Genomic DNA, 26,823 nt, shown 5'->3' on the forward strand with positions numbered 1-26,823 from the left:
TAGTTAACTGCTAACTAATGATGTTGCTCATAGACCACATTCGCAGTAGCATTACTAACTAGCCTAGCTGATGGGTGGGAATGGTAGCTATCTATCCTAACTCAGTGCCTGTGCAGGAGCGTCGATCTCTAGAACAGCTGAAATTGTCATGTCAATGGGGCGAGTTCGTTTTGCATGTCCCGGTGCCTTCGTAGTGCGGTGTTTAATAGACCATTCGATTGGTCCTTAAGTCAAATATTCAACCGCCCGGGGCAGACGCCAAACGAACTTGCCCCATATTGTAGTATGCACATTACACCATCCACATTGGTATCGATTCGTCGAATTTGCACGCTCGAGCACTTTTGGTCCAGTTTTTTGATGGAACCAGAATTCAGAGAACTTTGTGCTTCAGAAAGCATTTTGGTGTTATGAATTTGGGTAACAAGTCAGACCGTCAATTGTATAACTGATAACAACACATTGTGAATATGACACATTGACACCATTCCTGTACTACTGAAAACAGGAGTGGACTTTCACTGGAAATGGCATTTTAATCCCCCCCAGTTTTATAATTGAAACGTGATACAAAACGAGGCAACGGTTTGCTTTAGGACCATGCAGATGCCTCCTAGCTGTTTGAGTGTTTAACTGACTGGATATAAAAACGATGCCCCACACACTTATAAAACCAAAGTTGCGCCCCTGACTGAAAATGGCCAACTATTATCTTAGAGCTGAAGAAGACACCCCTTGTTTCTGTTTTTAAAGTTTGAATGTGACGATTCAGTTTTCAATGTGTTGTTCAGAAACTGCTGACGGCTTATGCCCTGGTGCTTTTCAATATGGAGGCACTAATGTAGTCTTATGGGGAAGTGTGAGGGGAAGTTGTTTGTTTAAATATGGATGTACACATGTTGGAGAGACAGTGGCCATTCTATCCGGCACCTGCATTGTAAAGCCCTTTCTAATGGGGACACTCGTTATGCTGCGGTCTCAAGTGCCACTTCTCTTCCAGTGCTGTGATTGTCAGAGTAGAAGAATGCAGTCATCCAGTCGTGATGAAGGGGCTGTGTGCGGAGTGTGGTCACGACCTCACACAGTAAGTACACACCCACACACACATGTATTCCATGCTAGAATTTCAATTGGCATATTCACACACTTAAAAAAAATAAAATAGGCCTGCTTCTTAGCTGTAGATGACCTCTTATGCGGCTGCATTACTAAGTGGATTCTCTCTCTCTCTCTCTCTCTTTCAGGATGCAGAGTAATAATGGGAGGCAGCAGGCTCACATCTCCACGGCAAACGTTTCCATGGTGCACAGTGTCCCCGAGTTGATGGTCAGCTCTGAGGTGAGGCTCAGGATGTCATGGCACTAGAAGACGAGTTTCCACTGACAACAATGTGACCTTGTAGAAATACCTCTGTCGTTGGAATTCAACTTTACAATGTAGTAGAGACAGTTTTGTGGAAGCCATTGTCTCCTTTTTATAAATGCCTGGTCTTTGTGATATGTCCCCAACACAGCAAGCGGAGCAGCTGGGCAGAGAGGACCAGCAGAGACTCCACAGGAACAAGAAGCTGGTTCTTATGGTTGATCTGGACCAAACCCTGATCCACACAACCGAGCATCACTGTCAGCGCATGTCCAATAAGGTATGTGTATCTGATCTCTATAGCTACAATTACATTTTTCCCCCCTCTGGCCTATGAAAAGACGTTGTTTTCTATTTCTATGCCCCAGGCTTTGCTGTGGGTTTGGTATTGAAGAGTCAACCTGTATGTAGCTAGCGTGCAATTAACCACTAATGGTTATGTAGCTAGAACAAACCATTGATGGTTCTGCCCATGCCTCTGCTCTTGTTCCACAGGGAATCTTCCACTTCCAGCTGGGGCGGGGGGAGCCCATGTTACACACGCGACTGCGTCCGAACTGCAAAGACTTCCTGGAGAAGATCGCCCAGCTCTATGAGCTGCATGTCTTCACTTTCGGAAGCCGCCTCTATGCGCACACCATCGCAGGTACCCACACACATTCTCTGATAATTATGCCTACATTGAATCACTATATCATTTGCTTTACAGTAAGTCATGCAAAAAGTATCAAGAAAGCAACAACAACAAAAAAGACATAAATACCAAAATTGTGTGAGTGCTCAGAAGCTAAATGCCAGGTGTATTTAAACACATTTAATTATCTAGGATGTCATCCTCTGTAAAAATCTCTCTACGGAATTATAGATCTTCGCTTAATGCCTGAGTGCTGTCTGCATTATAGGTGAGAATAGTTTTATTTAAATGTTTGTCTATACACTCCCAGTTTGAAAAATTAGACACCTAACAAGACTAACAGACATGCCTCAATGTGATTGGTCTCAGCATTGGAGGCAAATACTGAGTAGCGCTAGAAGTCTGAGTGGCCACTAGAGGTCAGCATTTACCTTCAATTTGTGTCTCAGGTGCTCATGAGCTGGGCCTCTGGGATAGATCTGTCTGAGCTGACTTCTCTCTCTCTCTCTGTAAATTATGTATATGGGTGTCTCTGAGCGGTAAGCCTAACAAAGCCAACCGTAGACAAAAATCAGCAAGGGAAGTCTGGGGAGGTGCATCTGCGACAGCCAAAAGCCGGACACTAGTGGTTTTCCAACAGCAAGGCTCAGATCAATATGACGGTGTCAACATACAGTGCCTTTGGAAAGTATTTTTACCCCTTGACTTCTTTCATATTTTGTTACGTTACAGCCTTATTTTAAAATTGATGAAATTGTTTTCTTTCATCGTCAATCTAAACACAATACCCCATAATGACAATGCAAAAACTGGTTTAGAGATGAAAATAAAACACGGAAATATGACATTTACATAAGTATTCATACCCTTTCACTCTACTTTTGTTGAAGCACATTTGGCAGTGATTACAGCATTGGGTCTTCTTGGGTATGATGCTACAAGCTTGGCACACCTGTATTTGGGGAGTTTTCCCCCATTCCTCTCTGCAGGTCCTCTCAAGCTCAGGAGTGTTGCTGCACAGCAATTTTCAAGTCTCTCCAGAGATGTTCTATTTGGTTCAAGTTCGGGCTCTGGCTGGGCCGCTCAAGGACATTCCGTGTGCTAAGGGTCGTTGTCCTGTCTCCCAGTCCCTGCAGCTGAAAAACATCCCCACTGCATGATGTTGCCACCATCCTTCACCGTAGGGATGGTGCCAGATTTTCTCCAGACGCGACGCTTGGCATTCAGTCCAAAGAGTTCAATATTGGTTTCATCAGACCAGAGAATCTTGTTTCTCATGGTCTGAGAGTCCTTTAGGTGCCGTTTGACAAACTCCAAGCGGGCTGTCGTGTGCCTTTTACTGTTTTGTGGCTTCCGTCTGGCCACTTTACCATAAAGGTCTGATTGGTAAAGTGCTGCAGAGATGGTTGTCCTTCTGGAAGATTCTCCCATCTACAGAGAAACTAGAGCTCTTTCAGTGACCATTGGGTTCTTGGTCACCTCACTGACCAAGGCACCCCCCCCTCCCGATTTCTCAGTTTGGCCGGGCGGCCAGCAGTAGGAAGAGTCTTGGTGGTTTCAAACTTCTTACATTTAAGAAAGATGGAGTGCACTGTGTTCTCAGGGACCTTCAAGGCTGCAGAAATGTTTTGGTACCCTTCCCCAGATCTGTGCCTTGACACAGTCCTGTCTCAGAGCTCTACGGACAATTCCTTCGGCCTCATGGTTTGGTTTTTGCTCTGACATGCACTGTCAACTGTGGGACTTTTTATATAGACCGTTGTGTGTCTTTCCAAATCATGTCCAATCAATTGAATTTACCACAGTTGGACTCCAATCAAGTTGTAGAAACATCTCAAGGATGATCAATAGAAACGGGATGCACCTGAGCTCAATTTCAAGTCTCATAGCAAAGGGTCTGAATACTTTAGTAAATAAGATATTCCTGTTTCTTTTTAATACATTTGCAAACATTTCTAAACCTGTTTTCACTTTGTCAATGTGAGGTATTGTGTGCAGATTGCTTAGTATTTATACAAATAAATGTAGAATAAGGCTAACTTAACAAAATGTGGAAAAGGTTAAGGGGTCTGGATACTTTCTGAAGGCACTGTAGCTGCTATTGTTCATGACGGTTTTTCTGTAGAAATAAAGTTTTCTATACCTCATATCACACACACACGAACTGAAAACATAACGTGTGTTCAATTAATTAGAGAGAGGTCTGAAACATCATTTGTATCCAGAATCGTGGCAAAGTTTGCTCCTGTTTTAGTCACATCTTTGGCCAAGTTCGCGTGGGTCAGACAAACCACTAATGTTTGGTTGACAAATAGTGCCTCCTATGTAGTTGCGAGTTGGACAATGTTTATAACCATAATGCAACACACTTTGAAAAGTGGTCACCAACTTGACAAGAGTGATCTGCTCGAACGTGCCCCATGTCTCTGTAGGAAGCTGAGCCACAAAGGAAACTGGAAGTCTACCACCCCACCACTTGGAAGTTTTGACAGACTTCCATGCAGTGCAGTTAGCACATATGACTGCTGTCCTCGTTATGAAATCATCAACTTTACCCTGTATATTAAAAAAATTGACATATACTTATGATTGTTTCAAGTAAAACTATTGCTGATGGTGAACCTGAATAATCCAACTAAAAAGTGATCAGCATGTAGCCTACCTTTAGCCAGATTAGTTGTCTCCGGTGGTAGCTTTTATATCAGTAAAACACCATTTTCAACAGCGCATTTGATTAAAAAAATAACATGGCAAAATACATTGCCACTCAACCAATAAAGCTTCATTTTGCACAAGCCATTACAAACATTTTGAATTCAGAAGGTGACGCGCAGATGTGTCAGATCAAGAATAGGCCTGCCTCTCGTTAATCAGCGTGCCAAGCTGCACACAGCGTACAGTTTGACTGATATCGCCTGGGGTTGTTCGGCATGCAAAATGATTTGTAGATCAATGACTGTCAACATAGTTACATTCTTAGTTCGACACAGGTGAGGGGTATTTTCGGAAGATAGAAAGTCATTTGAGCAAAAAAAAACAACATTTGCGAACCGGCGATTTTTGTAAAGTTTGAGTTGATTTTCAGACTGATGCATGTTACATTTGGGTTGGGTTCCCTCATACCGAGGCACTCATATCTTAAACATTTGAACATATTGGTGAATTGTTACATCCCTACTATATAGTGCACTACTTTTGACCAGAGCCATGTGGGCCCTGGTGCTCTATATAGGGAATAGAGTCCGATTTGGGATGCCTCCTCACTGGTCAGTTTACCAGCCTCTCACAGAGAATAATATAGCCACTTCATACTCAACCTTACTTTTAACCATATCCCACTTTACATTAAGTTACTATGAAAGGTTGAGCATTTTAGTCATCTAAATATCGGCATTTTGGTTATAGAGGTGAACATTGGATCTCTTTTTAAAGTTTGGAAAACGATATTTCGCTACCAATTAGAAGTTATTCTATAATGAATGTCAACGCTGAATGTTGTAAGAAAATGACTAGTGAGTGTGTGATGTAGTACTTACCTCAGTCTGTGGAGCAGAGAGGTCACTGTATCTGGCTGTTTCTCCATGTAGATGGGTTTGTGTGCTTTAGTCGACACCTGCCCTCTTCTCTGGGATTTAATAGCAGCCAGGTAACAAGGTGTTTGTTGTGAAGTGGGGATGTCGCTCCTCCATCAAAGCCAGGCTTTGTTGTTCCTCCAGACACACATTATTCTGCAGCTTTTAAAGAGGAACTGAGAAGACGCCGCTTGCATTTAGTTCTCATCTCAAAGCTTTGAGGTTTTAATGAAAGCCTACTGGGTATACAGAGATGTCTCACGCACGCACAGCGACGCCTGCAGTTTCATTTGAGTTAAAATTGAAGATTTTGTGTAACAAAACATGAAAACGGCCAGATAAAGAAAAAACATGAGAATTGTCTCTAAATGGACTTCTCTCTTTCCCGTGCTCTCTCTTTCCCGTGCTTTCTCTTTCCCGTGCTTTCTCTTTCCCGTGCTCTCTCTTTCCCGTGCTCTCTCTCTCTTTCCCGTGCTCTCTCTCTCTTTCCCGTGCTCTCTCTCTCTTTCCCGTGCTCTCTCTCTCTTTCCCGTGCTCTCTCTCTCTTTCCCGTGCTCTCTCTCTCTTTCCCGTGCTCTCTCTCTCTTTCCCGTGCTCTCTCTCTTTCCCGTGCTCTCTCTCTTTCCCGTGCTTTCTCTTTCCCGTGCTCTCTCTTTCCCGTGCTCTCTCTTTCCCGTGCTCTCTCTTTCCCGTGCTCTCTCTTTCCCGTGCTCTCTCTTTCCCGTGCTCGCTTTCTCTTTCCCGTGCTCGCTTTCTCTTTCCCGTGCTCGCTTTCTCTTTCCCGTGCTCGCTTTCTCTTTCCCGTGCTCGCTTTCTCTTTCCCGTGCTCGCTTTCTCTTTCCCGTGCTCGCTTTCTCTTTCCCGTGCTCTCTCTTTCTCTTTCCCGTGCTCTCTCTTTCTCTTTCCCGTGCTCTCTCTTTCTCTTTCCCGTGCTCTCTCTTTCTCTTTCCCGTGCTCTCTCTTTCTCTTTCCCGTGCTTTCTCTTTCCCGTGCTCTCTCTTTCCCGTGCTTTCTCTTTCCCGTGCTTTCTCTTTCCCGTGCTCTCTCTTTCCCGTGCTCTCTCTTTCCCGTGCTTTCTCTTTCCCGTGCTTTCTCTTTCCCGTGCTTTCTCTTTCCGTGCTTTCTCTTTCTCTTTCCCGTGCTTTCTCTTTCCCGTGCTTTCTCTTTCCCGTGCTTTCTCTTTCCCGTTCTTTCTCTTTCCCGTGCTTTCTCTTTCCCGTGCTTTCTCTTTCCCGTGCTTTCTCTTTCCCGTGCTTTCTCTTTCTCTTTCCCGTGCTTTCTCTTTCTCTTTCCCGTGCTTTCTCTTTCTCTTTCCCGTGCTTTCTCTTTCTCTTTCCCGTGCTTTCTCTTTCTCTTTCCCGTGCTCTCTCTTTCTCTTTCCCGTGCTCTCTTTCTCTCTCTTTCTCTTTCCCGTGCTTTCTCTTTCTCTTTCCCGTGCTTTCTCTTTCCCGTGCTTTCTCTTTCCCGTGCTTTCTCTTTCTCTTTCCCGTGCTTTCTCTTTCCCGTGCTCTCTCTTTCCCGTGCTCTCTCTTTCCCGTGCTCTCTCTTTCCCGTGCTCTCTCTTTCCCGTGCTCTCTCTTTCCCGTGCTCTCTCTTTCCCGTGCTCTCTCTTTCCCGTGCTCTCTCTTTCCCGTGCTCTCTCTTTCCCGTGCTCTCTCTCTCTTTCCCGTGCTCGCTTTCTCTTTCCCGTGCTCGCTTTCTCTTTCCCGTGCTCTCGCTTTCTCTTTCCCGTGCTCTCGCTTTCTCTTTCCCGTGCTCTCGCTTTCTCTTTCCCGTGCTCTCGCTTTCTCTTTCCCGTGCTCTCGCTTTCTCTTTCCCGTGCTCTCGCTTTCTCTTTCCCGTGCTCTCGCTTTCCCGTGCTCTCTCTTTCCCGTGCTCTCTCTTTCCCGTGCTCTCTCTTTCCCGTGCTCGCTTTCTCTTTCCCGTGCTCGCTTTCTCTTTCCCGTGCTCGCTTTCTCTTTCCCGTGCTCGCTTTCTCTTTCCCGTGCTCTCTCTTTCTCTCTCTTTCTCTTTCCCGTGCTCTCTCTTTCCCGTGCTCTCTCTTTCCCGTGCTCTCTCTTTCCCGTGCTCTCTCTTTCCCGTGCTCTCTCTTTCCCGTGCTCTCTTTCTCTTTCCCGTGCTCTCTTTCTCTTTCCCGTGCTCTCTTTCTCTTTCCCGTGCTCTCTCTTTCCCGTGCTCTCTTTCTCTTTCCCGTGCTTTCTCTTTCCCGTGCTCTCTTTCTCTTTCCCGTGCTCTCTCTTTCCCGTGCTCTCTCTTTCCCGTGCTCTCTCTTTCCCGTGCTCTCTTTCTCTTTCCCGTGCTCTCTTTCTCTTTCCCGTGCTTTCTCTTTCTCTTTCCCGTGCTTTCTCTTTCCCGTGCTCTCTCTTTCTCTTTCCCGTGCTCTCTCTTTCTCTTTCCCGTGCTTTCTCTTTCTCTTTCCCGTGCTTTCTCTTTCCCGTGCTCTCTCTTTCCCGTGCTTTCTCTTTCCCGTGCTTTCTCTTTCCCGTGCTTTCTCTTTCCCGTGCTCTCTCTTTCCCGTGCTCTCTCTTTCCCGTGCTCTCTTTCTCTTTCCCGTGCTCTCTCTTTCCCGTGCTCTCTCTTTCCCGTGCTCTCTCTTTCTCTTTCCCGTGCTCTCTCTTTCTCTTTCCCGTGCTTTCTCTTTCCCGTGCTCTCTTTCTCTTTCCCGTGCTTTCTCTTTCCCGTGCTCTCTTTCTCTTTCCCGTGCTCTCTCTTTCTCTTTCCCGTGCTCTCTCTTTCTCTTTCCCGTGCTCTCTCTTTCCCGTGCTCTCTTTCTCTTTCCCGTGCTCTCTCTTTCCCGTGCTCTCTCTTTCCCGTGCTCTCTCTTTCCCGTGCTCTCTCTTTCTCGTGCTCTCTCTTTCCCGTGCTCTTTCTCGTGCTTTCCCGTGCTCTCTCTTTCCCGTGCTCTCTCTTTCTCGTGCTTTCCCGTGCTCTCTCATTCTTTCCCGTGCTCTCTCTTTCTCGTGCTTTCCCGTGCTCTCTCATTCTTTCCCGTGCTCTCTCTTTCCCGTGCTTTCTCTTTCCAGTGCTTTCTCTTTCCCGTGCTCGCTTTCTCTTTCCCGTGCTCGCTTTCTCTTTCCCGTGCTCGCTTTCTCTTTCCCGTGCTCTCGCTTTCTCTTTCCCGTGCTCTCTCTTTCCCGTGCTCTCTCTTTCCCGTGCTCTCTCTTTCCCGTGCTCGCTCTCTCTTTCCCGTGCTCGCTTTCTCTTTCCCGTGCTCGCTTTCTCTTTCCCGTGCTCGCTTTCTCTTTCCCGTGCTCGCTTTCTCTTTCCCGTGCTCGCTTTCTCTTTCCCGTGCTCGCTTTCTCTTTCCCGTGCTCGCTTTCTCTTTCCCGTGCTCTCTCTTTCCCGTGCTTTCCCGTGCTCTCTCTTTCCCGTGCTCTCTCTTTCTCGTGCTTTCCCGTGCTCTCTCATTCTTTCCCGTGCTCTCTTTCTCGTGCTTTCCCGTGCTCTCTCATTCTTTCCCGTGCTCTCTTTCTCGTGCTTTCCCGTGCTCTCTCATTCTTTCCCATGCCTTCTCTTTCCCGCGCTCTCTCTCTCCTATAATTTTATTGAGTCCATTTTTAAGATATTTTTCTTGTGTGTTTCTGTGACCGTAGGCTTCCTGGACCCTGAGATGAAGCTGTTCTCCCACAGGATCCTGTCCAGAGACGAATGCATCGACCCCTTCTCCAAGACAGGGAACCTGAGGTCAGACCTGGCTCTCTGTCTGGCAGAGCTGCTAGCACACACACTGCTTTATGAGGCCCACCATTACACTTTGACACATACCAGTAGCATCTTCCGCCAGGACAATTTTAAGAAAAATCTGTCCAATATGAAAAGGACACAGCTGATATGTTATCTTTAATTTAGACAAAGGCATTCATTCAGTCAAGGTGAAATTGATTTCCACTCAGCCACTACTGCAGAAGAGTTCAACTGAGGGAATTCCTGTAATGATTGGTGCTACCAGACCTTAGTGTTGATTAAAACCTGGCATCAGTCAAGTCATCTGAAGTCACTTTGTTGTCCCCACAGACAATACAGCACGGTAAAACTGAGCCATCCAGCTCTAGCATGACAGCGCTATAGATGAGCAGAGGGATTAGCCAATAGCCATGCAGTATTCTTTCTAATCAGTGACTCCTGTTATAGAAGCCTGCTAGAACATTGTTCTCTTATTAAATCAAAGTCTTAATGGTAGAAAATGTGCTTCTTGTATAGTTATGAAGTTCAGATCATGATTAGTAAGCGTGACAGACAGAGTTAATTTCTACCCTGAAGGGATTCTGAGGGCCCTTCCCAAATGGCACCCTATTTCCTTTTATGGTGTTCTACTTTTGACCCATAGGGAATAGGGTTCCATTTGGGACGTAGCCTATGACTGGGAGATGGCGAGAGAGCATAGCATTGTGCTCTGTTACTGTGGGACTTTGTTATTCCCTAAAGACACACTGCCTAGGGTGTTACACGTGTCAGAGGCGAGGGAGTGCCAGTTTCACTTATATTTAACTCTCATTCTTTTCTACCTTTTACTCTCTCTCCCCCTCTCTTTCTCTCCCCCTCTTTATCTCTCTCTCATCTACCCCTAAGGAATCTGTTCCCGTGTGGTGACTCGATGGTATGTATTATAGATGATCGGGAGGACGTGTGGAAGTTTGCTCCCAACCTGATCACTGTGAAGAAGTACGTCTACTTCCAGGGCACAGGAGACCTCAACGCTCCGCCCGGGTCTAAAGAGGCCCAGCAGGCAAGGAAAGGTACTGTATCCAGGGTCTGAATGCAATGGGCTTAACATGGTGGTCAATACATGACGCACGGTGATCTATTAAAACAGCCCTCTGAAAAACAGTCCTCACTCCCTTATAAGGGCATTCAGTGTTTTGTCAGTGTTACACTAAAGAAAAAACCCACTAGTTTCTAAAAACCGTCGCGTGACCGAAGTTCAGAGAGGAAGAGGGAGTGGTTTGATGGTTACTTCAGGGATGTGATCTCATCCTGGTACTCTGGCTGCAAATGGAGTCTCACTGTTTTGATTTCATTTGCATCAACCGCTGCACCGCTCTCCTGCGTGGCAGACTGCTGCACCGCTCTCCTGCGTGGCAGACTGCTGCACCGCTCTCCTGCGTGACATACTGCTGCACCGCTCTCCTGCGTGGCAGACTGCTGCACCGATCTCCTGCGTGGCAGACTGCTGCACCGCTCTCCTGCGTGGCAGACTGCTGCACCGCTCTCCTGCGTGGCAGACTGCTGCACCGCTCTCCTGCGTGGCAGACTGCTGCACCGCTCTCCTGCGTGGCAGACTGCTGCACCGCTCTCCTGCGTGGCAGACTGCTGCACCGCTCTCCTGCGTGGCAGACTGCTGCACCGCTCTCCTGCGTGGCAGACTGCTGCTCCGCAGAGGGAGTGTGAAGCTTTTTAAGAGAAATGGTTGTGATATGTAAATGTTATGATCCACAACAGAAGGGGTGGCAGGGAGGCAAGTGAGTTTTTAGTTTGGTACATTTGTTGTTATGATCCTCTCAACACAGGTGAGAGGCAAGGAGGTGACTGGGGGGCCTCTCTGTGAAAATAAGGTCCAAATTGAACATTTTAGAACCGTGTCAGGCTAATGATCGTACCCAAAGGCCAGGGTTGACCAGAATCCAAATACTAAATACATCAATCTGATAAAGATAGAATTCGAGCTACCAAGCCTTAACAGCACCTCACCATCAACACTGTATTCATACTCCCACACCAAGCCTGGGTAGCCATGATGAGATTGGGTTCATCTGAACCGTGATTACCCTCTCAGGCTTAGTCTCAGGAGGGCGTGGGTTCTTTCCTCTCAGAGAGCCTCTCCCAGTGGAGAGCTTTTTTTTTTTTTGATGAGCAGCAGAGACAAACAGGACAAGCTACAAATGAGGGAGAGTACTTCTATGGGTTCCCAGGAGAGAATGACACACAGGCTGTTAGATCAATTAGGGAAGTGCTGCTAATTTCCGTGACATCACATGGACAGCTGCCAGACCCATGTATTTCTGTATTACTAAGAGTATGTAGATGACCTGAGAGGATAAAGTGCTATGAAGAACATTGTTCTTGTTGAGGCATGCACCATGGTTTAAACAGACCATGTTTTCAACGCTGATTCAGTGCCTCAGAGGCCACCGGTTAGCTTGCCTTCATTCGGTTACACCTCCAAAACAACTTCAGTGAAATGTATTCACAGACACCCCCTAGTCTAGTGATTTCAGTGACAAAATGTCTGCGCATGTGTTTTCATGTGCTAACGGATCTTCCTGTGATGTTGCTTTACCCCAGCCGGCAGCCAGGCCAGCCGACCGGCAGAGGCCTCGGAAGCAGCAGTAACGTCCGGGCCTACAGCGGGGTCGTCTGCGGCAGAGGAGCGGAGTAACGGCCGTAAGAAACAGTGGTCTAAAGGCCACAACCACGGAGGGAGGGTGAAGTCAACAGCCCCCTCAGCCACCCAGGAAGCAGCAGCCAATGAACGGACTCAACCGGGCGAGGCTGTGGAGGAGGGGCGGGGTCGGGGCGGGGGGGCCGATGCCAGCACGGCAGCACAGGTGAGCGACAGGACAAATGTGAAAGAGGATGTGCAAGGAGAAGAGGAGGATGGCAGCAGGACAGTGGGCTCAGAGGAGGAAGCTCCTCCTACATCCTCCACTCCTCCAGACCTCCATGAGCCCAACAGCAACCTGGACTTTGACCTGTCCAGTGACTCTGACTCTGTTACGTGTAAACCACCCTCATCAGACAGTGAGGGGGAGTACAGCCAGACCAGGAAGTCCAAACAGAAAGGGGTGGAGCAGGCGGCAGTAGAGGAGCCATCAGGCGGGGCTGGAAGAAAGGAAGAGGGGGGTATTAAGCAGAAGCGCACCGGGGAGAACAGCTCCGAGGTAGGATGGGAGACGTCTGTGCTTGTCCTCCCTCCTGAGCAGGAGAACGGGCACTCAGAACGAAGGGAGGCTGAGACAGAGTCCCAGAACAGTGAACAGTCAGGAGTCACCATGGAGGAGGAGGAGGAGGTGGACCAGGATAACCACCTCATCTACCTACAAGAGGTGCTGGAGCGTATCCATGGAGAATACTACGCCCGCTACAGCGCCTTCCTGAGGAAGGAACGCCCAGAGACGCCTGATATCAGGAAGGAACGCCCAGAGACGCCTGATATCAGGAAGGAACGCCCAGAGACGCCTGATATCAGGAAGGAACGCCCAGAGACGCCTGATATCAGGAAGGAACGCCCAGAGACGCCTGATATCAGGAAGGAACGCCCAGAGACGCCTGATATCAGGAAGGAACGCCCAGAGACGCCTGATATCAGGAAGGAACGCCCAGAGACGCCTGATATCAGGAAGGAACGCCCAGAGACGCCTGATATCAGGAAGGAACGCCCAGAGACGCCTGATATCAGGAAGGAACGCCAGAGACGCCTGATATCAGGAAGGAACGCCCAGAGACGCCTGATATCAGGAAGGAACGCCCAGAGACGCCTGATATCAGGAAGGAACGCCCAGAGACGCCTGATATCAGGAAGGAACGCCCAGAGACGCCTGATATCAGGAAGGAACGCCCAGAGACGCCTGATATCAGGAAGGAACGCCCAGAGACGCCTGATATCAGGAAGGAACGCCCAGAGACGCCTGATATCAGGAAGATCGTCCCGGAGCTGAAGGCCCGGAGCCTGGAGGGCACCACCATTGTGTTCTCTGGGCTGTACCCCACCAACTACCCAATGGAGAGAACCAGGGAGAACTACCACGCCAAGGCCCTGGGAGCAAAGATGGGCAAGAGGCTCCTGCTCAGCTCTAAAGACCCTGGCAGAACCACGCACCTCATTGCTGCTAGAGCAGGTGAGTTACTACATACATTGCCTTCAGAAAGTATTCACACCCCTTGACTTTTTCCACATTTTGTTACAGCCGGAATTTAAAATGGATTATATTGAGATTTTGTGTCACTGGCCCACACACAATACCCCATAATGTCATAGTGGAATTATGTTTTTAGACATTTTTGCAAGTTAATAAAAGCTGAAATGTGTTGAGTCAGTAAGTATTCAACTCCTTTGTTATGGCAAGTCTGAATACGTTCAGAAGAAAACATGTGCTTAACAAATAAGTTGCATGGACTCACTCTGTGTGCAGTAATAGTGTTTAGCATAATTTATGAATGTCTACCTCATCTCTGAACCCCACATATACAATTATCTGTAAGGTCCCTCAGTCGAGCAATGAATTTCAAACACAGATTCAACAACAAAGACCAGGGATGATTTCCATTGCTTCACAAAGGACATCTATTGATAGATGGGTTAAAAAAAATATCCCTTTGAGCATGAAGTTATTTATTACACTTTGGATGGTGTATCAATACACCCAGTCTCTACAAAGATACAGGCGTCCTCCATCTTTTAAGTAGGGAGCCAATGAGCTTTCAGCACTTTTATTTCCATGACTGATCAACTTGATTTCTCATGGCTCTATATTGTCCCTCTGCGGTAGACATATGGTGAGCAATGTGTTTGGAACATCAAATCTCAATAAAATCACAATGCATATGGAATCGCAATACTTATAGTATTGGCATCAAAGCACCGTGATAATACCGTAACGTGAGGTCCCTGGCAATTCCCAGCCCTACTGGTTATGCCGTTGTTAATGGAAGTCTGAGTGGTGAGGGAAAACCACACACATGGATGAAATAATTAGTCTCCGTCAACAGGGGTGGTCAGGTTACCGTCAACACGGGGAGAATCTCTATTGCATACTCCTCGCGTCCTCACCTCCTCAAAGCCCATTAGAGGAGAAGGTCAGAGAGGATGGATATTTCTGGATCTTCCCCGCAGCCTGTTGATCCAGCAGGTCAGAGCAGCACTATAGGGCCAGCATGGTCTGACTCATTACATCCATAATGACATGATGATCACCTCTCAAATGCATCAGTCTGACCCCGGTTCACGCCTCAAGCACATAAGAGCCTGTCCCCATGATCCATAGTCATCTCAATCACATCAACTATCCCATTTTTACCAGTTCACTGGTCCAGGTCATTTCAAATGTCAGTTTACGCAGTTGTTAATTGCTCATTTGGCAGAATAAAAAGTTGGCTCATTCACAATCATTATCAGATACTGACTGGACTACTGAGAGAGAGAGAGGACCTGTGTACTCTCTACCAGGGTCTCGGTGTGTCTGTTTCACTGGGTCCTGAGACCAAACCAACTAGAGAAGAGGAGAAAAAGCACCAACAAAACAGCCTGAAGCATTGTTTTAACTTGAAAGTCAAGTGATTTTCATTCACAGAGTAAATAACATTTGCAAAGGAAGAAGCTGCTAACAGCATTGCAATTGTCTTTGTGAAGAAACATCAGGAAGAAGAGTACAGTATAATGGTTGTTTCTGACGGAGTAAAGTCGCAATGAAACAAGGCAACAGTAAACATGTCATCCCCCATGAATGATGCATTGTCATCCCCCACGAATGATGCATTGTCATCCCCCACGAATGATGCATTGTCATCCCCCACGAATGATGCATTGTCATCCCCCACATTGTCATCCCACACGAATGATGCACTGTCCTCCTTAGGCCAATTGAGATAGTGTGTGACTGACACATTTCAGTTTGTTACTGTAGGTCCCACCTCGGGCCAATCAGTGTCATTTTGTTAATGCCGGATCTCTATTGGAAGACGCTTCATTCACCCAACATTCGTCAAAATAAAGCCAGTTCTATCTGAGATATTTTGTGTGACGAACGTACTAACTGACAGAGACCGGTCCACTGTACCCTCCCCAATTTTCATCACAATACAACATCATAGACCAGTGGTAGGCATCCCCCTGGATTACTGCAGGCACTTCATATTTTTGATTTAACTGCCCTGGAAACCAGGTGTGTTGAATTCAGGCAATCACTGATCTGATCAATAAGCTCAGTTGGTCAGGTCTGGTGCCTGGTTGGAACAACATCCTGCAGTATCTGTGGCGCTCCTCCATGAACAGTGTTGCCTACCTCTGTACCAGGCCATTGATCCCGTCAGGCATGGATGCTTACATTGATTTAGACAGGGGTCCTGAACTGCTCTGACTGAAAAACATAAACTATAAGATATTAAACTCAGTCGGCATTCCAATTCTGCCCAAAGGTGTTCGATGGGGTTGAGGTCAGGGCTCTGTGCAGGCAAGTGAAGTTCTTCCACACCAATCTCGACAAACCGTTTCCGTATGGACCTCGCTTTGTGCACGGAGGCATTGTCATGCTAAAACAGGAAAGGGCCTTCCCCAAACTGTTGCCACACAATTGGAAGCACAGAATCATCTAGAATGTCATTGTATGTTGTAGGATTACGATTTCCCTTCACTGGAACTCAGGGGCTTAGTCCAAACCATGAAAAACAACCCCAGACCATTATTCCTCCTCCACCAAACTTTAGAGTTCGCAGTTCGCTCCTGGATTCTGCCAAATTCACCCGTCAGATTGCCAGATGTTGAAGTGTGATTCATCACGCCAGAGAACGCGTTTCCACTGCTCCAGTGTCCAATGGCGGCGAACTTTACACCACTCCAGCCGACGCTTGACATTGCGCATGGTGATCTTATGCTTGTGTGCTGCTGCTCGGCCATGGAAACCCATTTCGTGAAGCTCTCGACAAACTGTTCTTGTGCTGAAGTTGCTTCCAGAGGCAGTTTGGAACTTGGTTGTAAGTGTTGCAACTGAGGACAGACGATTTTTACGTGGTTCAGCACTTGGCAGTCGCGTTCTGTGAGCTTGTCTGGCCTACCACTTCACAGCTGAGCCGTTGTTGCTCCTAGACGTTTCTATTTCACAATAACAGCACAATAACAACAATGGGGCGGCAGGGTAGCCTAGTGGTTAGAGCGTTGGACTAGTAACCGGAAGGTTGTGAGTTCAAACCCCCGAGCCGACAAGGTACAAATCTGTCGTTCTGCCCCTGAACAGGCAGTTAACCCACTGTTCCCAGGCCGTCATTGAAAATAAGAATGTGTTCTTAACTGACTTGCCTGGTTAAATAAAAAAAAGGTTAAAAAAAAAAAAAAAAAAAAAAAAAAAAAAAAAAAATTAACTTGTAAGTCGCTCTGGATAAGAGCGTCTGCTAAATGACTTAAATGTAAATGTAACAGCACTAGGCAGCTCTAGCAGGGCAGAAATTTGACATTGACTTGTTGGAAAGGTGGAAACCTATAACAGTGCCATGTTGCAAGTCACTGAGCTCTTCAGTACGGACCATTCTACTGACAATGTTTGTCTCTGGAGATTACATAGCTGTGTGCTTGATTTTATACACCTGTCAGCAGCGGGTATGGCTGAAATAGCCAAATTCCACTATTTTGAAGGGGTGTCCACATCCTTTTGGCCATGTTGTGTAAGTACTGAATTTCGCAACTTTTGGTCAAACGGGGTGAGGGGCATGACCTTTCAAAGTTAGCATTTTCATTCTCTTGTTATAGAGCCACCATCTGGCCAATGTGTCATTTTTGTAAAGGCCGGATCTATGGCAAGACATGATTCACTCAAGTTTTGTCAAAATCGTGCAATGCTGTCTGAAATATCGTGTAGGAAAAACATACGAACGTACTAATGTACTGAGACCAGATCCACAGTCATCGTGGGGGACAATTGTGGTTGGAAACTAATTCAACGCAGTGTTCCGTTTTAAGGTATCAGGTTTCTAATGGGGAAGGCAGGGATGTGTCCCAAATGGCATCCTATTCCCTTTATAGTACGCTACGTTTGACCAGGGCCCATTTGGGACGCAGGCCATGTCGGGAAGAAACAGGCTGGAGTCGGAGGAGAAAAGATAATGGCACTTCTAACTGCTCCAGTGACATCATCTGCTCAACACATTCAACCTCAACATCTAGCAGAGAGTAGGTTTTTAATGGGATGGCGAAGTTATTCTATGATGTTTTCTCTCTGTGTTCCTCCCTATTAACCCAGTAAACAGGCCAGAGGACTCTCTCCTCCATCACTGTAGATCTAGATTCTCTAGCGAGCTGAGCCATCATGAATATTAGGCCTACTTTAAGTGATGAAACCAGAGAGCCATATAACCTACAGTACATATTCTCTCCTGAATTTAATCCATTAATGAAATCCAAACAGAGACTAGCCTAAGCTGTTTCTGAATTGCTTTTCTCGTCTTTAGCTTTCACATATTCCGGTCCCTAATGGGTGTAGATGATATCATCTTAATTAGAGCGATGATATCAGCTATTAGAGGGATTGTAAGATGGATTCTAGTGAAACAGATCATCAGACAGAGGGTCTATGGCTATTGAATCTGTACATGGCTAATTATGGCTTGCACAGTGAAGCCCCACAGTGACCAAGTAAGCTGTACTATGACCAGGTGTTACTGATTTGGATGAACACGTACAACTGTAAGACAGACACCATTAGCTTGTCGCTGTTCCGTTTAGAATTCTGTCGCTGTGTAGCCGTGGTTTCAATTTGGTCTCCCTTAGCACTTTGCTGGCGTTCAATCAAATGGCACTGTCAGAGTTCCTACTGACTAAAATGAGGTCTGGTTTGAATTGCTAACGTGACCCATTCTTCTAAAGATAGAAGACCATTACGAGGGTTCTCTTTTCAGTTACAAAGGGGTGAAGATTCCATTAACAAGACCAGCATGCCTGGACAATGAATACGACTGTGTACTCAGATTCTCCTTTAACATTCATGCACTTTAGGATGGGGGACTGGTTTCACATTTTGAGTGTACAGAGTGGCAGACAGCCCCTTCCAGTCCCATTTTTAAAGGTAAATCACACAGGCACCTCTCTTCAGCCATTAGAGACACGTGGGCGGTCTGAGAGACGCAGGCTTTATAGGGTCACCTTACCTCCTGACATTCCAAATTTCACAAGTACCTTCTTCCTGCTCTTGGAAACCCATTGACTTCAGTGATGCTACTCTGAAAGAGGAGCAGGGGATAATTGTCTGGCTGTGCCAAACAGATGATTACTTCCCTTCCATCTCTCAGAGTAGCATCATTTAAGTATGTGGGGTTGGCTGTCTGACTGGCAGGCAGGCGAACGTCATGTCTCTAAAGGAAGGCGCAACAATAGCCCAGCATGATGCGGTTTCTCATCCAATCCAACGTGCCCTCAGACAGCAGGCAGCGTTGTCGTGGTACTGGCTCTCTCGGAGCTGCACTTTGCAATTAACGGTCCGTGGTCTGTACGTCAGAACCGGACAAAATCAACCTCAGAGAAAAGGAGAATGGGAGAGAGAAGGAGCACTTAACGGCCCAGCAGCATACAGGGGCCCACTTCATGTGAAGAGGCCATGTTAAGAAGCAGCCATTGTGTGGGCTGTCTGTACAAGAGCATAAGACAGTCTGGCATTCATTGTACTGGGCTTTATATAGCTTCTTGATTAGGTGATTGGTTATTTTAATTGCATCTGAAGACAAGTCTGGTGGTCAATAGTCAGGACCACCATGCCATGAAACACCACAGTCCTGAGTCTCCCCTGTTCTCTCAGCATCTCATTTTCTCTCGCTCAAGTGGACAAAGCCACAGGGGACAGTATGTCAGCAGTGAGATTAAGAGCCTTCCCATGGTTGTTCCTCTCCATCATGCTGACATGTGGCTGATCAATACCTGTCTGTCTGAATAGCCTACATGTCTGTCTCTGCTGGAGAGAGAGGGGACATCTGACTCACCACTCAGGTAGCGCTGGGAGGCAGGCGGGCTTGGGAGGAGTGCTCTGGAGCAGCCAGCCGAGAGCACGCACAGCATGAACAGAAAAGCACTGCTGGTGGCCTATGGGAAATGGTTTCTTTTGTAGTGATTTAAAAAGAGAAGATTGTGGGGGGGGGGGGGGTCGGGCTCACTTGAGATGACAATGTCTTATAGTGATTGTCTTGAAGGTCTATGTCCCTAGAGTTGAAAATGTGTGATAGCAGTGCAGCAATGGCAGCTTTCTGTGTTCTCACTGTTTCTTTCATCCCTCCATCCCATTCATTTCCCCCATAGGGATATTCCCATAGGACAGTGTCATTATACAGCACGTAATTGCTCTCTGCCTTCAGACTATTCACCCCTTTCACTTTTTCCAAGTTTTGTTGTTATAGCCTGAATTGAATTATTTTACTCATCTACACACAATAACCCATAATGTCAAAGTGGAATTATGTTTTAAAAATGAAAAGCTGAAATGTCTTGAGTCAATAAGTATTCAACCCCTTTGTCACTACAAAGATACAGGCGTCCTTCCTAAATCAGTTGCCAGAGAGGAAGGAAACTACCCAGGGATTTCATCATGAGGCCAATAGGGATTTTAAAACGGAGTTGAATGGCTGTGATATGAGAACTGAGGATGGATCAACAGCATTGTAGTTACTCCACAATACTAACCTAAATGGCAGAGTGAAACGAAGAAAATATTCCAAAACATTCATCCTGTTTGCAACAAGGCACTTTTATATACTGCAACAACAACAAAAATGGATACAAAGCATTATGTTTGGAGCGTCTGCTTTCCAACAGACACTGCGAGATGAATTCACCTTTCAGCAGGACAATAACCTAAAACACAAGGCCAAATCTACACTAGAGTTACTTACCAAGAAGACATTGAATGTTCCTGAGTGGCCAAGTTAAACTTCTCAAACAACATTTAAAATGTATTTGGGTTTCCTTTTTTTAAAAGCAATTCTGATATGTCAAAGTTCTGTACACCTGAACATTCTGGAAATGTCTGATGGATAGCTGTGAATATAATCTTTCCAATGATATATGATTTAAAGGGTTATAGTGACCAGTAACGTGTATACTGACATTGTTTGTCATATTGTAAAATCCCTATGGGAGAAAATGGGCGGGCTGGAGGGAAGAGAGCGATATATACACACACACACACACTTTTGGAAAAAAAATTAAATTCAGTCATCTCAAATTTCAGCATTGCCAGTCAGATCATATTCAGAGTATTTGTTTGTCTGGCTGCTGTTGCTATGCAGTCTCAGGGCTGACTTGTTCTGGATCCCTGAGTTATAGCTACAGTCAACAGAACAAGCCTGTTTCAGACGCACCAGATACATTTGGGGAGAAAACATGGCCAAAAAGGAGAGGCTGTTAATGTGCACAGCAAGGTCGGTACTTGTTGCCGTGAGATGGGCTAACCTTGTGTTAATTAGGTACGGTGTTCTGATGAGGTACACCGCTGCTCTCAGATGCAGTTCTCCTTGTCTGTGTGTCAGACATCAATGGTCCCAAGTCAAATGGAAATTGCTGCTCCCAGCCCTCTTCTGAACTGACGTAATGGCAAAATAAAACAGAAGCTGATTGTCAATGGAACCTAATGGTTTGGTGAAAAATGAAATGCTTCAGGATAATTGTTAATTGGCTTTGAATGTATGATGGAGGCTACAGCCCAAAAGCTGTTTTTTAACAATAAAATCAACTTCCATTGTCATCCGAGAGTTGCTGGATATTTCTCTCTTCAGTTTGCTCTCTCTGGATTGAATCCCCGAGCTGGCAAGGTAAAAATCTGTCGTTCTACCCCTGAGTAAGCCAGTTAACCCACTGTTCCCCGGGCGCCGAAGACGTGGATGTTAATTATGGCAGCCCCCCCCCCCCGCACCTCTCTGATTGAGAGGGGTTGGGTTAAATTCATTGTGTTACAACTGACTTGGTCTCCCCCTTTTATTTATGCAGCTTGGTTGTTAAGAGGGGTACCTAACGACAGACAGTATCGATTCCTCTTCTTAATTTGTTGATTGATCCTAGCTCTCCCTGTCTCTCTCCCAGGTACAGAGAAGGTGCGTCAGGCCCAAGGCTGTAAACGTCTCCATGTGGTGAATCCTGACTGGCTGTGGGGATGTCTGGAGCGCTGGGAAAGGGTGGATGAATCACTGTATCCACTGAAGGAGGAATACACCAAGACCCAACAGTGTGTACACACACACACACACACACACACACACACACACACACACACACACACACATACACACACACTTGCACATTTTATCTGATGGTGTTTCTCTCTGTCTTTAGGAGCAACAGCCCAGCCACGTTCCCTGACCACCAAGGGTCCTTCCAGAACCCCCTGTTCCCCCCGGCCCCCCTCCACCTCCCCCCTCCAGCTGCCCCTGAGGTGCGGACGTACGACCCGGTCACGGGGAAGCTGATTCGACGTGGGCTTCAGGCCTCCAGACCACCATCTTACCTCCAGGCCTCCATGTCTGCTGCCCACGGTGACCAGACATCCCTGAGGTACTGACTTGGCTATTCAGCCTTGTTCTCAACTGTGCATGACGTGTACTTTTTTGTCTTTGTAACAAAGTGCACGCATAACATTCAGATATGTCCCCTTCTGTGGTACTCCTTCAGATGTATTGATATCTGGGATAGATGGTTGGCTTTTCAGTGCTTCTAAGTACCTGGTAAGCAGCTCCTCCTAAGTCCTCTTGCCCCCCCCGTCATACCTAGATGAGCAGGGACACCTGGTCTCGTACCAGTTAGAACGTTCTGGAACGCAGCTTGTGTCTCCTGTCTGCTCTGATGGCTGCTATAGGGCGGCAGGTAGCCTAGCAGTTAAGAGTGAATACCTGAGCCGACTAGGTGAAAAATCTGTCGACATCCACTTGAGCAAGGCACTTAACCCTAATTGCTCCTGTAAGTCGCTCTGGATAAGAGCGCCTGCTAAATGACTGAAATGGAAATGTACTGCCTCACCTTTTAGTCGACAGCGGCCCTGTAGACAGAGCACTGAAAACCCTGGCAATGCTTATAGCTGTTAACATAGAGAACAGCGTCTGGCCTGTTAATCATATTTCTATTTGGAGGCCGGAGACCACCTGTCTGTCTAGCAGCAGAGCAGCAGGCGTTTACGCTGCTAGGCAGCTCCCCGACCGACCTGGCCATGCTCCCTCGGAGCTCTGACCCAGTCATTTTAGAGCTGTGTTGAAAGTGAGAATATATTGTCTGCTCGAGGGAGAAGTGCCTGTTCAGCACTGCAACTCTGGAGATGCATGTTTATTTCTATATCTAATGCCCTGGTCTGAGGGGCCTATATGCTGTGTGCGGCCTTTCCCTTCTTGTGCCAAATTGGATTTTCTCCTAAAATCCATCTATACATGAATCTCAGGCTCGAAATCAAAATGTGAGCATCGTAAAGTCAGGTGGGCGTTGGCAGCTTTGGGATTGTTCTCCTGGAATGAAATGATTATCCAATTTGCTGCTGGAATTTCTGCCTGTTCACTCTGCTCTACAGCTAGAGGTGAAGATGAATTGGTATGTTAATGCTGGAATGGAGGAGATAAAAAATGTAAAAACCGCTGGGGCTGTGATGAATGTGATGGGAAACGGCTCGTAAGTCAGCAAGCAGCTACAAGAAGTTGTAGTTGTATTAACTGAGTTCTACTTCCCAGTCCAACGTGAAGGGTTTATTACTTGCGGTGTTTGCACGCATTTCTTTACCTTCTTTACTCAACACCTCAATTGCCAGGTACAAAAAGGGTTAACATCCTAGGCTTTCCTTTTGAGCTGGCTCAAAATGTTGTGAAAAATGTTTTCTCTAAATTGTCTGGCATCTGTTTACCGGACGGTCTCTGCCAGTGGCTCCATAGCTTTCTGCTTTCAGCCAGACACTATATATACACAAAGTATATGTGGACACCCCATCAAACGAATGGATGTTGCTGACGGGTGCATAAAATCGAGCACACAGCCATGCAATCCAGACACACATTGTCAGTAGAATGGCCTTACTGATGAGCTCAGTGACTTTCAACGTGGCACCGTCATAGGATGCCACCTTTCCAACAAGTCAGTTTGTCAAATTTGGGCCCTGATAGAGCTCCCCCGGTCAACTGTAAGTGCTTTTGTTGTGAAGTGGAAACGTCTAGGAGCAACAACGGCTCAGCCACAAAGTAGTAGGCCACACAAGCTCACAGAACTGGACCACTGAGTTCTGAACCATGTAAAAATGGTCTGTCCTCGGTTGCAGCATTCACTACAGAGTTCCAAACTGCCTCTTGAAACAACGTCAGGACAACAGTTGTTCTTCGGGAGCTTCATGAAATGGGTTTCCATGGCCAAGCAGCCACACACAAACCTAAGATCATCATGCGCAATGCCAACCGTCGGCTGGCGTGGTGTAAAGCTCGCCGCCATTGGACTCTGGAGCAGTGGACACACGTTCTCTGGAGTGTTGAATCATGCTTCCTCATCTGGCAGTTCGACGGACAAATCTTGGTTTGGCGGATGCCAGGTGAAAGCTACCTGCCCAAATGCATAGTGCCAACTGTAAAGTTTGTTGGAGGAAGAATAATGGTCTGGGTCTGTTTTTCATGTTTCGGGCTCGGTCTCTTTGTTCCAGTGAAGGGAAATCTTAACGCTACAGCATACAATGATATTCTGTGCATTCACATTCTGTGCTTCCAACTTTGTGGCAACAGTTTGGGGAAGGCCCTTTCCTGTTTCAGCATGACAAGGCCCCTGTGCACAAAGCGAGGTCCATACAGAAAGGGTTTGTCAAGATCGGTGTGGCAGAACTTGACTGGCCTGCACAGAGCCCTGACCTCAACCGCATCAAACAACTTTGGGCTGAATTGGAACGTCGACTGCGAGCCAGACCTAATGGCCCAACATTAGTGCCCGACCTCACTAATGTTCTCGTGGCAAGTCCCAGCAGCAATGTCCAACATCTAGTGGAAAGTCTTCCCAGAAGAGTAGAGGCTGTTATAGCAGCAAAGGGGGGGCCGACTCTATATGAATGCCCATGATTTTAGAATGAGATGTTCAATGAGCAAGTGTTCACATACTTTTGGTGATGTAGTATATGTCATGTTATTAACATCACAATGACGCTTCGCAGCAGAGCATGGTGCTGTATTATGCATGCTGAGCCACACAGAGGAATAGTTTTGGTCATACACACACACACACACACACACACACACACACACACACACACACACACACACACACACACACACACAGTGAGGCAGAAAGCTGAGTTTTAGAGTGGAATCATCACATGAAGCTCCTCACCAAATTGGAGACCGCCAGGAGGAAGTGCTCCCGCCTGCAGTGCGTCCTGGGTGATGTGGAGTGTCATTCACCTCCTTAATCTCTCAATACTTACTTTCTCAGTTTCTGAGAAACATTCCTCTCTACATCACCACTCAGTCCCCAGCCAGTCTCACTTGTTTATCCTCAGCTAGATACACCCCTGTTCTCAATGAGGTCCTCCAACATGATAGTTGTGAGATGTGCCAGTCTTCCCAAAGAGTGATTCTTCTTTTTTATTTTTAAGCCCGACTGATGTTTCTTTTAGGGTCAGATTCCTATTTTTACGGGGTACTTAAACTTTCGGATATCTGCCGATACGATGTCCTTTTTCCGCACCGTATCTCCTAAATTGCCATTCAAAAGTGCAATTGTCCAGTAACTATGCTTCAAATGTTGATTTCATACATTGTGACAATAATGACACTTGAGAATGGCCGCTAGTTTTGAGAGCCGCATGAGTGCCTATTTTCATCCTAGTTTATTTGTTATTGGTCGGGCTCTGATTATTTTCCCCGCCCCACCTTGGCTCCATACACACAGCCTCAGCTTGGCTGTCCTAAGATATCCTATAGCCTAAACATTTAGCAAAACATGTTCTCTAAGCCTCGCTTCTCAGGTGCTTCTTGTAGCTTATTCAAGGACAGGCTGCTTCTGGGTTCTCCTTTAGCTGTAAAATGCTATACAGTAGCAAATACCAGCCATTGGGAGAAGTGGCTGTGATTTCCAAACGTTCCTCACAATGTGATTGGCCAGGAGGAGCTTGCTGAAATAGACCAATCAGGTTCATCAATGAAGGGCAATATTATTATTTTGAGTCGACTTCATTTAGAACATGTTATGAACAACAGAACATGTTATGTATCCTGCTCGGTGTAAAATGAAGGTAATATATCTGTAATTTCCTACTTTCCCAGTGGATCTATTGCTGGTCTGCAAACCGCTCTTTCTCCCACTGGGAAATATCTCATTTTCACCGCGTTTTTAAAAGCCCCAAAATTGCACCCCTACTCCCATCGTCTTTCCCTACTAGTTCTTCCCCTCCACTCTGTGGTACACGTCACAGATTGTGTCCTGCTACGTGTCGACGTTGTCCTAGATTACAAAACGGAAAGTTTAATGGGTAGCATCTGTCTTTTTGATTATATGAATGTATAGTTTTACTGTATCCTTCCTACGTAACACCTGTCCTTGACTTTCTCCAATATCTTTGGAAACTCACACAAACTTGGAGACAAATGGAGGGGGGTAGATATATATCACCCATTCCAGACTCAGTAATGTGTTTGTGGCCGACCACATTTCACCTGCCTTTTAACAGGACTAAATGTCTAGTCTGGTTGTATATTAGCTGTATACTCCAGCTACCCTCTAAGGCCGTAAGCCTGAGCCTCTACTAGGAGTTCAGAACATAATGGAAAAGTGTGTGTTCTGGAGGCTGAATGTAATTATATAATGTGATTTGTTATGTAATTTGTGTGTCTCTTCGTCTTTCAGACCACCGGTGTTAAAATGGCCCCAGTTATCGCATGGGGATTCACAATGAGTTTATGGCTAATTAGGTAATAGTTGGAGATGTTTGTGTCTGGTTGTTTGTTGTGGTGTGACCAGGGGGGGTCAGAGGGACCAGCAGGGGGAGACGGCGGGTCCCTCCAGTCGAGACGAGGAGCAGCCTGGACCCTCCTGCCGCCGGAGGGAACGCCAGCCCAGCATGTCAGAGACCAACCCTCTCTACACATTCTGTAAAGAAGACCTGGACAGCATGGACAAGGAGGTGAGGAACACACAGAAATATATATATACATACACACACACACCCACTGTAACGACCACAATTTTAAAAAGATGTATGCATACTGAATGAAGGACCATGAAAATACATTCTGTCATACCTTTACTGTGTCTCACAATTCTATAGTCTCCTGACCGGGTTACAGCAGTGCGGTGGGCTCTGCTTTGTGTGTTATTCTGAGCTAATATCTGCCATACACAGACAGAACTATATACACACACACACACACACACATAACTACATCAGTGCACCTTTTGATGTTCCATCTCTCTCTTCAAGGAAAGGATTCTGAGAATAAAATCATTTCACACACACACACACACACACACACACACACACACACACACACACACACACACACACACACACACACACACACATTGATTATAGTGCTGTTTTTCCTGGTACATCCACTAATGTGTGCACCTCCAGC

At 46.5% G+C, this 26,823-nt stretch overlaps 1 protein-coding gene across 1 annotated transcript in view; it reads left to right on the forward strand.

The window, feature by feature from the left end:
- LOC135549835 (RNA polymerase II subunit A C-terminal domain phosphatase-like) overlaps window positions 1-26,823 on the forward strand; it is a 159,932-nt gene that overhangs the window by 560 nt on the left and 132,549 nt on the right. Inside the window, exons 2-12 of the mRNA XM_064980169.1 lie at window positions 1,001-1,084; window positions 1,245-1,338; window positions 1,514-1,642; window positions 1,858-2,008; window positions 9,162-9,252; window positions 10,138-10,304; window positions 11,851-12,660; window positions 13,170-13,403; window positions 21,332-21,473; window positions 21,581-21,799; window positions 26,210-26,372. Coding sequence (XP_064836241.1) covers window positions 1,001-1,084; window positions 1,245-1,338; window positions 1,514-1,642; window positions 1,858-2,008; window positions 9,162-9,252; window positions 10,138-10,304; window positions 11,851-12,660; window positions 13,170-13,403; window positions 21,332-21,473; window positions 21,581-21,799; window positions 26,210-26,372 — 2,284 coding nt within the window. The remainder of the gene's footprint in view (window positions 1-1,000; window positions 1,085-1,244; window positions 1,339-1,513; window positions 1,643-1,857; window positions 2,009-9,161; window positions 9,253-10,137; window positions 10,305-11,850; window positions 12,661-13,169; window positions 13,404-21,331; window positions 21,474-21,580; window positions 21,800-26,209; window positions 26,373-26,823) is intronic.

The sequence above is a fragment of the Oncorhynchus masou genome, chromosome 12 (assembly GCF_036934945.1).
Source record: "Oncorhynchus masou masou isolate Uvic2021 chromosome 12, UVic_Omas_1.1, whole genome shotgun sequence".
Lineage (NCBI taxonomy): Eukaryota > Metazoa > Chordata > Actinopteri > Salmoniformes > Salmonidae > Oncorhynchus > Oncorhynchus masou.